This window comes from Mus musculus, chromosome X, assembly GCF_000001635.26.
Source record: "Mus musculus strain C57BL/6J chromosome X, GRCm38.p6 C57BL/6J".
NCBI classification, from domain to species: domain Eukaryota; kingdom Metazoa; phylum Chordata; class Mammalia; order Rodentia; family Muridae; genus Mus; species Mus musculus.
Genome location: NC_000086.7, coordinates 147,824,905 through 147,837,535, shown reverse-complemented (window position 1 = coordinate 147,837,535; position 12,631 = coordinate 147,824,905). Strand labels below are relative to the sequence as shown.

Sequence of the window (12,631 nt, the reverse complement as noted above, 5' to 3'; positions counted from 1 at the left end):
CAGAGATATGAAGTTCTTGTCATACAGATCTTTCACTTACTTAGTTAGAGTCACACCTAGGTATTTTATATTATTTGTGGCTATTGAGAAGGGTGTTGTTTCCCTAATTTCTTTCTCAGCCTGTTTGTCCTTTGTGTAGAGAAAGGCCATTGACTTGTTTGAGTTAATTTTATATCGAGCTACTTCATTGAAGCTGTTTATCAGGCTTAGGAGTTCTCTGGTGGAATTTTTAGGGTCATGTATATATACTATCATATCATCTGCAAAAAGTGATATTTTGACTTCTTCCTTTCCAATTTTTATCCCCTTGATCTCCTTTTGTTGTCTAATTGCTCTGGCTAGGATTTCAAGTACAATGTTGAATAGGTAGGGAGTAGTGGACAGACTTGTCTAGTCCCTGATTTTAGTGGGATTGCTTCAAGCTTCTCACCATTTAATTTGATGCTGGCTACTGGTTTGCTGTAGATTGCTTTTATCATGTTTAGGTATGGGCCTTGAATTCCTGATCTTTCCAATACTTTTATCATGAATGGGTGTTGGATTTTGTCAAATGCTTTATCAGCATCTAAGGAGATGATCATGTGGTTTTTGTCTTTGAGTTTGTTTATATACTGGATTACGTTGATGGATTTCCATATATTGAACCATCCCTGCATCCCTGGGATGAAACCTACTTGGTCAGGATGGATGATTGTTTTGATGTGTTCTTGGATTTGGTTAGCAAGAACTTTATTGAGGATTTTTGCATCAATATTCATAAGGGATATTGGTCTGAAGTTCTCTATCTTTTTGGGGTCTTTTTGTGGTTTAGGTATCAGAGTAATTGTGGCTTCTAAGAATGAGTTGGGTAGAGTACCTTCTGTTTCTATTTTGTGGAATAGTTTGTGAAGAACTGAGATTAGGTCTTCTTTGAAGGTCTGATAGAACTCTGCACTAAACCAAGCTGGTCCTGGACTTTTTTTGGTTGGGAGACTATTAATGACTGCTTTTATTTCTTTGGGGGATATTGGGCTGTTTAGATCATTAATCTGATCTTGATTCAACTTTGGTACCTGGTATCTGTCTAGAAACTTCTCCATTTCCTCCAGGTTCTCCAGTTTTGTTGAGTATAGCCTTTTGTAGAAGGATCTGATGGTGTTTTGGATTTCTTCAGGATCTGTTGTTATGTCTCCCTTTTCATTTCTGATTTTGTTAATTAGAATGCTTTCCCTGTGCCCTCTAGTGAGTCTGGCTAAGGGTTTGTCTATCTTGTTGATTTTCTCAAAGAACCAGCTCCTTGATTGGTTGAATCTCTGAATAGTTCTTCTTGTTTCCACTTGGTTAATTTCACACCTCAGTTTGATTATTTCCTGCAATCTACTCCTCTTGGGTGAATTTGCTTCCTTTTCTTCTAGACCTTTTAGGTGTTTTGTCAAGCTGCTACTGTGTGCTCTCTCTAGTTTCTTTTTGGAGGCACTCAGAGCTATGAGTTTTCCTCTTAGAAATGCTTTCATTGTGTCCCATAAGTTTGGGTATGAAGTGGCTTCATTTTCGTTGAACTCTAAGAAGTCCTTAATTTCTTTCCTTATTCCTTCCTTGACCAAGGTATCATTGAGAAGAGTGTTGTTCAGTTTCCACGTGAATGTTGGCTTTCTACTATTTATTTTGTTATTGAAGATCAGCCTTAGTGCATGGTGATCTGATAGGATGCATGGGACAATTTCAATATTTTTGAATCTGTTGAGGCCTGTTTTGTGACCTATTATGTGGTCAATTTTGGAGAAGGTAACATGAGGTGCTGGGAAGAAGGTATATCCTTTTGTTTTAGGATAAAATGTTCTGTAGATATCTGTCAGATCCATTTGTTTCATAACTTCTGTTAGTTTCACTGTGTCCCTGTTTAGTTTCTGTTTCCATGATCTGTCCCTTGGTGAAAGTGCTGTGTTGAAGTCTCCCACTATTTTTGTGTGAGGTGCAATGTGTGCGGATGCTCACAGTCATCTATAGGATGGAACACAGGGCCCCCAATGGAGGAGGTAAAGAAGGTACACATTGAACTGAAGGGGTCTGCAAACCTATAGGTGTAAGAACAGTATGAACTTAACAGTACCCCAGAGCTCGTGTCTCTAGCTGCATATGTAGCAGATGGCCAAGTCGGCCATCATTGGGAAGAGAGGCCCCTAGGTCTTGGAAACTTTATATACCCCAGTACAGGGAAACACCAGGGGCAAGATGTGGGAGTTGGTGGGTAGGGAAGCAGGGTGGGGGAGGGTATAGGGAACTGTCTGGATAGCATTTGAAATGTAAATAAAGAAAATATTTAATAAAATAAACAAAACAGAAAAGAAAGAAATCAAGAAAGAAAGAAAGAAATCAAGAAATCAAGAAAGAAAGAAAGAAAGAAAGAAAGAAAGAAAGAAAGAAAGAAAGAAAGGCAATAACCCTATGTTCCTCCCTTTTTCAAGAGCTGAACAAATAAAAGGGAACACAATGACAGAAAAAAAAATAGAAAATACATACAAATATTTCACAATTGATAATATTTTTTAAAGGGTGAATACACATTTGCTCTCAAAGTAATTGGCCATATAAATGATATTAGGGCAGGGCAGGGCAGGGCAGGGCAGGGCAGGGCAGGGCAGGGCAGGGCAGGGCAGGGCAGGGCAGGGCAGGGCAAGCCAGAGCCAAGCACATCTACATTCCGTGGATCTTGGAGGCTGAGGCAGGATAACCACAAACTTGAGGACTGCCTCAATGATCGCTACATTTTTCAGTCCAATAATATAAATAATTTTAAGCCATTGTTGTTAATTTTGTTAAGGAAACAGTGCCAAAGTATAGACTTGAATTGTTCTCATGTCACTACACTGTATCTAATTATCCACAGAGAAGCCACTCAATGTGAGGACAAGACTTCCTTTGTTATTCTTAAAAGTACTGGCTCCTTATTTATATTCATGTCACTGTGCTAAAAAAAAGAAAAAGAAAAAGGAAAAAAAAAAAACAGAAAAAGCCGCACTTGGTGCTGCATGCCCTTAATCCCAGCACTTGGGAGGCAGAGGCAGGTGGATTTCTGAGTTCAAGACCAGCCTGGTCTATAGAATGAGTTCCAGGACAGCCACAGCTATTCAGAGAAACCCTGTCACGAAAAAACAAACAAACAAACAAACAAAAACAAACAAACAAACAACCGGATAAAAGCAACTTATGGAAGAAAGAAAGGGGTATTGTAGTTCACTTTTAAGGTTACAGAGTGTCAGGGTGATGAAATCAGAGCAATGGAACCTTAGGACAGGCATGAAAGCTTGTATTCATGCACTTTATCCTTTTCACACAGTAAAATCACAGCCCAGGGAATGCCACTCATACTGAGTGGCTCTTCCTACCTTAATGGACATACACAAGACCAACCTCGAGAAGCACATACCCTCTCCCAGTTGACTCTAGAGCTCATCAATAACTGAGATGAACCATCATACACACCTTCAAAAGAAATAAAATTACAGCGTCACTATTTGGAATGTATAGCTGGGAGCTGAGGTCCAAATCATATTTTCATGATTCATCCATGGCAAGATTATTATTAATTTCTCCAATTATTTATAGTCAGGAAAGGAATGGCATTTGTATTTAAATGTTTTTTGAGCTGGAGAGAGAGCACAATAGTAAAGAATTACCTGCCATGCTTAAGGCCCTGGTTCTTTATAAATTTCATTTATTTTTTTTAATTTTTTTAATTATATATTTTCTTCATTTACATTTCAAATGCTATTAGCTCATTGGTAGAGTGCTTTTCTAGCAAAAGCCAGGCCCTGGGTTCAGTCCTCAGCTCTGGGGAAAAAAAGACAAAATAACAAAAAGACCCTCCCCAAAAAAGGTAAATTACATTTTCTTTAGTGTTTATGTTGTGTGATCATATGTGTGTGTGTGTGTGTGTGTGTACACATGAAGAATGTTAGAGGACAATTTGTAGGAAAGAGTTCTCAGATTTGGGCAGGTTTGGTGTCATCAGTGTTATCTCACTGACCCTAAGGCCTGCCTGGGCTCCAGTCCTAGAACTGAAACAAACAAACAAACAAACACACACACAAACAAAGAAATAACAATGTTCACAACTCTTTATTGAATTTCATGTGTTTGCAACTCCAACAATAAAAGAAGTTACATGTAGAATTTTGACAAAAGTAAGAAAAAATTAAGTTGCCTTTCATGTTACAGTAAAATGGAAAAGAAAAAAAAAGCTTACTAGTGTAATACTCATACAGTTGAAGTCACTCACATGGATTGCTTTTGTGCATAAAATCTTCTTATCACTTGTATAGGTTCCAGAGCTTAAGGATTATGGTAAATTTCACAGTTTCTCTAACATTGAAAAAAAATCCCATGTATTCTGAAAATAGCTGATTTCTTAAAACAACCCCATTGAAACCAGCATTCATCTTGCTCATCTCCTTGTTCTTTTATGCAAACAGTGCTAAACACTTTTTCTTCAAATAGCTTAGTATGAACAGAATCCTGACATTTAATCCTAAGAAAGTACATTAACAAGAACAGTCCAAACTCGAACATTATATGAATGTACGTATGCTCTCAAGTGTGGTTCAGTGCAATTAGCTAGCTGCCAACGCCCGAAGGAAAAGGCAGTTTAGTCTTCAGGTCTTCTCATTCTACTATTGTTCATCCTGGTTTCTCGAAGATTCCTTAGTATAGTGTATCTAGCATGGAGCGACAGGTTAGTCTGTGAAAGAGAGAAAAATTCTTTAAGTTGGGGAGCTTAACAATTTAGCATAACTCCTGAAATTTGATTATTAAAAATAGACTAGAGAGCACAGTCTAGCCCACAATGAAATCCAGTACTTGGATTTGGAGGCAGGAGGGCCAGGTATTCAGTCATCCTTGCTACAATACTGAATTAGATAGAGCTCAGCCTGGGCTACCTGTGACTCAAAATTCTAAAAAAGAAAAGAAAAGAAAAAAGAAAAATGAACAAAGGAAGCAATTGAGCAGGCAGGGAGGCAGGCAGGCCTGTTGGTATTCACCTATAAATGCAGGTAATGGAAGTTTGAAATCTGATTGGGCTAAAAAGGGAGTTCAAGGTACCAGAAAAAGACAAAAGGAGCATACTGAGATGGTTTGAGAAGACTCTGGGCGGGGCTGATGTCTGTTTAAGTTTGGAGAATGTACACCAGCTCTCCTCGAGACTCCAGAATCACCAGTGGTTTGCCCAGTCCTTGGTCTACCCCTGAGGTCACTATGTACTTCACCCACAATAAACAGCAAAATCCTAGACCTTTAATAGAAGAACATATTACTACAAAGACCAAGCAATCGTATCTTTCACTGTAGAACAAATGGCAGGCTTAATTCTACATGCTCAAATTAAAATGACTGCCCTATATTCAGGATTTACAATCTATTATGTGAGAGCAATCCTAGATACCAATGTCTTCCTATTGGTCTTACTGTACAGCTGAGGAGAGTACCTCTAAGGCTGCCTTTAGTCATACTTCATTCCAGCTTCATCTTATATACATGACCACAAAGCCAAGGTTTTTCCTCATCATTCAGACATTCCCTTTTCATCTTAAAACCCAAGTTAGAAAGGGTTAGCATTGTTGTGAGATTGAGGTAGTTTGTATGTTTTCTGTTTTCCACTTATGAAACACACACACACACACACACACACACACACACACTTTATTTTTTCTGTTTTTATAAGAAAGAACATTTATATAAGAGTTTAGGATGTCCTTGGTCTCATGATTCTCTGCACTAGTCTGCCTTACTTATGTGTTACGTACGTCTTCCCCTAATATAATCAGAATCCTGATGGATTAGTATACTTTTCTTACGTCAGCTCATTGCTCAATGAAGAATGTTAGAAGGTTCTTTTAATTTCAATCCCTTTTAAAAGTCTTTTGCCATGTATTAATTTGCTTCTTTGCTCTAGTACATAGTCTACTAAACATGCTTGCTTTCTTTTGTGAGAATCACTCTAAGCCTGTATGCAGCTGAGCATTTAAGTATAAAGGATTATGGGCTAAATTTGTGTTTCAACAGAGGTTTGTTTGAAAATCAGTCTGGAGAGGGGGCTCAGCAGGTAGTTACCTGAGGTTATTTCCAGGCGCTTACATTAGGTAGCTCACATGTGGCTGCAGCTGCAGTTCCAGGGATCAGGAAGACATGTGGACATGCACATATACACATCCATGCTCACAGTGTGAGAGGGAGGATGATAGTGTAGACAGATAGATAAACAGGTAGCTGGATATATAGACAGACATACTGACTGACTGACTGAGAAAGAAACAGAGACAGACTCAGAGACAGATGCACAAAGACAGACAGCCAGACAAAGATAATTATAAACACACATAAAATAGGTTGGCTTATTTTTCCTAACATTTCTGTCTCTCACAAAGGCAGATAATGGGAAAAGATTTCATGTGTATTAAGGGGTTCTCATGTTTCCTATATGTAAAAGATAAAATTATTGATTTCAAGTTGACCTGAAATGAACATGGCTTCTTTAATATCTAATGAGTAAGCAATTCTGCCATTTCGTCATAAGTACCCGGTTAGTCTGCACTACAACATCGAAGTTTAGTCTCACTCTTTTTGGGTGACATGTTAGAGTCTTAATTGTGGTGTATTTACCATCAACAAATTCAGCATCAACTTCAGGTCTCCAGCAACTGTCAATTAAGGCACAATAATTAGTAAGTCACTATAGTGGCCTCCTATCAGATAAGCAACTTTAGGGCCTTCAACTTTGTGTCTGAAGGCCTCAGAAAAAAAAAGAGGTCTAAAAGGAGAAGGTGCAGTCAATTAATATCTATGCTCCCTGTAGAACCCATATTCTGAGTCATGGAGTATGTCTGCAGGCTTTTCTCTGCTGTTGAGAAAACTCAGGCCTCCAATGCATTAACTGTGTGCTTTACCACTGAATTATACTCCTAACGCTAGGTATTATTATCAATTTACTTTACATCTTTAGGTGAGTTTTCACCTGTTAGATAGGAATCCAGTTCTACTCCTTTTTATGTGTAGTATATTTTGGAACAAAAGTAATCTAAACGTCCATAGGATGAAAATAGATTTGTGAGTGTCTTGGACTAGGATGCAGAGAACATGGGGCAAGAAAGGTCTGCATGAAGAGTGTCTCAGTCGGAGCATGGCAATTTGGAGGCAAACAGTGAAAATGTTCAAAAATTACATCAGGATGAAGACTGCACACCTCATAATCTACTAAAAGCCACAGAACTGTGTAGTCTAACTACATAATATAAAAATTGTAGCTTAGTAAAATTCATCAAAGCTGTGCCTTATAATTTTACTTCTTGGTAGGTGGAGGCAGTGTCTTAGTCAGAGTTTCTATTCCTGCATAAACATCATGAACAAGAAGCAAGTTGAGGTGAAAAAGGTTCATTTGGCTTACACTTCCATACTGCTGTTCATCACCAAGGAAGTTAGGACTGGAACTCAAGCAGGTCAGGAAGCAGGAGCTGATGCAGAGGCGATGGAGAAAATTCTTTACTGGCTTGCCTCCTCTGGCTTGCTCAGGCTGCTCTCTTATAGAACCCAAGACTACAAGCCCATAGATGGTCCCACCCACAACGGGCCTTTCCCCCTTGATCACTAATTGAGAAAATGCCTTACAGTTGGATCTCATGGAGGCATTTCCTCAACTGAAGCTCCTTTCTCTGTGATAACTCCAGCTGTGTCAACTTAACAAAAAACTAGCCAGTACAGTCAGATTGATCAGGAGCTCATGAATATCCTTGGAAACAGTGTTTGAGGACAGCGTAGTCTATGAAACCCTCTCAAAAAAAAAAAAAAAAAAGAACAAAAATAAGAACAACAACAACAACAACAACAAAACACCAACCAACCAACCAACCAAACCAAAGAAACAAAGCAGTTGCTTGCTGTTATGTACAACTATACCTAACTACTTTTCTGAGTCCTAACTTCAAAAGTGTTAACGTTTCCTTTCCTCATTTATATTACTTTTTAAATAGTGCTTAAACTCCTAAGCCTGTTCAGAGAGTCTGGCCACTCTTATTCTTTCTCCGCATACTTCCCCACACAGCTGATGAGTATGTAGGCTTTCTTGGACCCTATGTTAAAAGTCAGGAGGACTTCCTTTCTTTTGCTTCTCCATCTCCCTCCTCCTGGCAGCTGCTGATTTTTGCAACTCATCTGCCCTGTCTCTATGTCATTTTTCTAACTCATAAAATGATTCTCAAAGTTAAGCAAAAAGGAAGAAAATTACAAAAATGTTACCTGGAGTGTTGAGAGTGCAGAGAAGTGGTAGAGCACTTGCTAGCTTGTGTGAAACCGGAGTCCCATTCTTAGCATCATAAATACTCCAATGAACATGGGACCAAAAATTGAAAGTAGGAGCACATATCTAGAATCCCCTAAACCTGGAGATTGATGCAGAAGGATTTGCATTTAATGGCAGCCTGATTAGATAGAAGGTTGAAGCCATCCTATAATATCACGACCTTGAGGTCTCTCACCCAATAAAAAGACAATGGAAAAAATGTGGTAGCACATACCAAGAATCCCTCAAACCAAGATTTGGGGCAGGAGGATCTTGACTTTAAAGGTAGCCTGGTTATACAGGAATTAGTACAAAAGCCAGTCCGGCTTCCTTTGATATTTGTTGCAAAAGGCCTCAGGTATGGCTGCTAGTGGGTCTGGTTTATGCTTTGTTATAATAGGGCTTCATGTCAGTAATCAGTACAGAAAAAAAAATTGAGACATTGTCTCATGTATCCAAGGCTGGAATTAATATCATTATATACATGAAGATGGCTTTGAACTTTGGATACTATTGCCTCTACCTCCTGAGTCCTGTGGTTGTAGACATAGACCAGTAAACCTGCTATTATGCATTTCTGGGTAACGAACCAAGGGATACATAGACATTAAAAAACTGGACTATTTCCCAGTCTAAGAAGGAAGATTTTACTGGGGAGTTAAATTAATCCCAGGGAAAAGATTTATCATATACAGTCTCACTTTGCCATAAAACAACAAATGTCCAAAGGCTGTGTTGCTTTTGGAATAGTTATTTTAGTTGTTATAGTCAGTAGTTCTGCATAACCAAGTTACTTTCTGTATTGTTATAAATACTGTTACTTTTAGGCCTTGAGTGGACTAAACAGTGTTTGAGGAGGGGATGAAAGTTCAATGTTAGTTCAATGTTAGTAATATTTATAAATTAGATCAATATTACATTCCTTCCTCCCCTTCCTTTACCTCTCCCTCCATCCTTGCCTCCCTCCCTTGCTTTTGCAGTGCTAGTCATGGAACTCAGCACTAAAAAATTCTACACAGGCTCTCTACTGACTACTTTCATATTAGTTTCCTTATAAAAATTTCCCTCCCTCCCTCCCTCCCTCCCTCCCTCCCTCCCTCCCTCCCTCCCTTCCTTCCTTCCTTCCTTCCTTCCTTCCTCAATATATCACCAAGCTGTAGTGGTAGTACATGCCTTTAACCCAAGCACATGGGAGGTAGAGACAGGCATATCTTTGAATTCATAGCCAGGCTGGCCTACAGAGTGAATTCTAGGACAGTCAAGCCTACATAGAGAAACCCTACCTCAAAACTAAATAAAAGAAAACAAAGCAACATACCAAAGAAAAAACCCACCGAACCCTTCCCCCAAATCAAAAGCCAAAGGAAAACAATACAACAATATATTCCTGGGTTAGCCTAATACAATCTATAGGACAAAGATAGAAGTGGAAGTCAGGAAGGACAGTAAGAAGGTTGCAATTTCAGCAGAAATATGTCTTAGTTTTGTTGAAGACAGAACTGGTCTCTTACAGGAGGGAGAGAGAGGTAGTTCAGGTTTTGGTTTTAAAAGAACGGACTCTGACAAGCAGCAAGATTCTGCCAAGAGCTAGAATGATCTAGGAAGTAGATACTTCCCCATAACCTTCTAGCAAGAGGGAACTCAGGGCAAAACTACAATTTCAGGCATGTGTGTCTCTAGCAGACAGCAGCCAACAAACCTGGACATGCAACCTACCAAGCTGGGAGATGATGAATGGGTCTTGTACTAAAGTGTTAAGTGAGGTAATGGTAGATGCCAGGCAGGCATGTTTTGCGGCATACTCCTCATGTGTGGGGGTGGTGAGAGGGCTACTAATGTTTTATCTCTTTAAATAACTCGAGCTTTCAAATCTGGTTGTTGAGCTACTGGTTGAGCTTAAGCCTTTAGAGAAATTTTTAGTCTGTGACTCATTTACTTCAGTTGACCCTGGGAACATTTTTTTTTTATATTGTACTAAATTCTCCACCTAGCGACATTTTGACAGCATTTTCATTTTGTGTTTTAACATATGATACATCATGATCTTTGATTGAGCATGTTTTCTAATATGTTAGGCTCTTAAAACTGCAGGTCTGAGAATGTTTTTTCTGGAGACCAAGAACATCAGAAGAGATTTATATTTCCTGGTTTCTTAGTATCTCTTAGTCCTGCCTAGAAGCTCTGCAGGAAGAAGTGACTTGAGACTGTGAGGATGTGCCAGACACCTCATATTGGGTGCCCTACTGGACTTACAGTTGTATTTCCCTACTTATACCTCACACCATCTTTTGTCCTAAGTTCTTAAACTAGTCCCCAGACTACCATTTCAATGGTCCTGTGTCGCTGGATGCACACCCTTCCTCTATAGGAACCATGCATTCTTCTAAGCTGGCCACAATAAAATGCTTCATCCTAACCCTCCCCTGCCACCCCAAGGCCCAGGAATTTCATTTTTCAAATCTGCAAGACAAGATCTAGAAATCACCTGTCTTTGGAGGATACTGAGTTTTCTTACCTGTCTAAAGCTGAGTTCACCAAGAACTGAGAAAGGCTGCACTCCCAAAGACACGACAAACATTTCCTCTATAACTTACCTGTCTGAATAATCAACCCCTTTCCACTCTTGCTCCCTGGTTGTGATTATCCTTTCCCTACTCACCAAGACTGAATCTACTGTCTACAGCTATAGAAACTGTTTAAGCAACAAATGGTAATGAGCATTCTAGCACTGTAAGAATCATACCTTCTCTGTAATTGTAGGTGTGGAAAGGCAATATGGACAGTAAAATACCCATATATATTTATAGAAACACAAACTGTGTTTGAATATATCTTCAAGCTTTTATTAATTGTATGATTTGGGTGAAGTTAAAAGCCAAAACAACACAAAAGAAAACACCCCCTTCCTCGGCTGGAGTAGAGTTCATGCACAGTTCCGTGATATATCTTTTCACTCAGTGTGTGCACGTGATGCTACAATTCGTTCCCAGTAGTGCCAGAAACAAGCAACAACCAGCACTAGTTCCTCAGTTTCAATGTATCCTTCTGTAATATGGAAATGGTAGTATCTACCCACAAAGGCCATGTGCTGATTTAATATTCAAGGCCCTTTTTAAATATTTTTTCCTCTAAGCACTATACAAAGTCTGTGTAAAGTTACCTGTCAAAACTTTCATCACTCTCTTCAGCACTGCTGTAGCCGTCTTCTAGCTAAATGGAAAACATTGAGATAAACGATTGAAAATACATCCTTACTCAGTACGAGGTGATTTTTAAAAAATTCTCAATAGCAAGTCTTAGCATTTAAACAATATTCCCTTCTTTCCTTGGTTGTTAATATTCTTAACTATGGGCTTGGCTATTTTGTAAAGCTTCTGTATCTTGGTTAACCACAACAATACCCAAATTTCACCCCTATAACTAAAGTAAGTTGCTTTTCTATATTCCTGTCTCTCTTATTATTTCTACTCCCCAGTAATGGCTAGTCAAGTCATAATGATCCTCTGGCATTCTGTAACTTAACATTGACTGGCTAGTCTTGCAATGGCCAAGATCCCATCAAAAGGGAAAATTTTCTGTCCCCTTCTCCCTTTCCCACCCTCTAACTACTCTTGTTTCTAAGAGGGCTTCTGGCTCTCTAATGTCTTGAACTAGAAATCTCCTCACTACACATCCTTTCCCAAATAAAGCCTGTGCTATTATAGAGTCCCTTGCTCCTGTATTTCACTTTTATTCTTACTGATCTTACAAGTGTAACATTCAATTTCTGATATTGTACACACATGCAAGAACATCCAAGGCAGTGTGCCCTTAGAGATAAATCAGTCTAAGACTGCTTAACATGTCAGAAAACTGTAGCCCAGAAGGTGACATCCCCAAGTCACAATCATGAATACAAATAAATACTAAAATTTTGACGAAGGAAAGAAGATCCAAAAGAAGAGCCTAGTTGAAAGAAAATAATACATGGAACCTCATAGAATTTTGAGGTAGAAAATAGAAAGTATTGTACTTACCCCTACATTCAGTTCAACTGTCTCATTTCTTCGATGTTCCTGTACCCATAAATAGTCAGTCCTTTCTCTTATTGCAGACGATCTGGTATATGTCATAAAGGGTGAAAAATTAGAAAAAAAAATTAAAAACGCCTATTACTAACAGATTTCACATATGCAAATGATTTATTTAATTTCATGTATACATCATATCTGTGCTGATGGATATTCCTCTAGATACATGCAGAGTCAAGAAGAGGGCAGCATGTTTCCTCCATTATCACTTTCCAACTTGTAGGTGGGTTTCTCCTTGACAGTATACCTTGCA

The 12,631-nt window shown here is 38.8% G+C and overlaps 1 protein-coding gene across 3 annotated transcripts in view; it reads right to left on the bottom strand.

Moving 5' to 3' along the window:
• Positions 1-4,419: 4,419 nt before the first annotated feature.
• The window catches only part of Gm15128 (predicted gene 15128), a 43,464-nt gene continuing 35,252 nt past the window's right edge, over positions 4,420-12,631 (bottom strand). The window contains exons 5-8 of one of the 3 annotated variants that reach the window (XR_878275.1): positions 12,325-12,406; positions 11,469-11,518; positions 8,266-8,408; positions 4,679-4,717 (exon numbers count right to left, since the gene is read on the bottom strand). Coding sequence is in view for 1 of the 3 variants with exons in the window: in XM_006529005.2 (XP_006529068.1) it covers positions 4,681-4,717; positions 11,469-11,518; positions 12,325-12,406 (169 nt within the window). In the remaining 2 variants the exon portion in view is untranslated. Of the gene's footprint in view, positions 4,718-7,694; positions 7,802-8,265; positions 8,409-11,468; positions 11,519-12,324; positions 12,407-12,631 lie in introns of those variants that run through there. The other 2 variants (XR_878276.1, XM_006529005.2) reach the window with 2 other exon arrangements.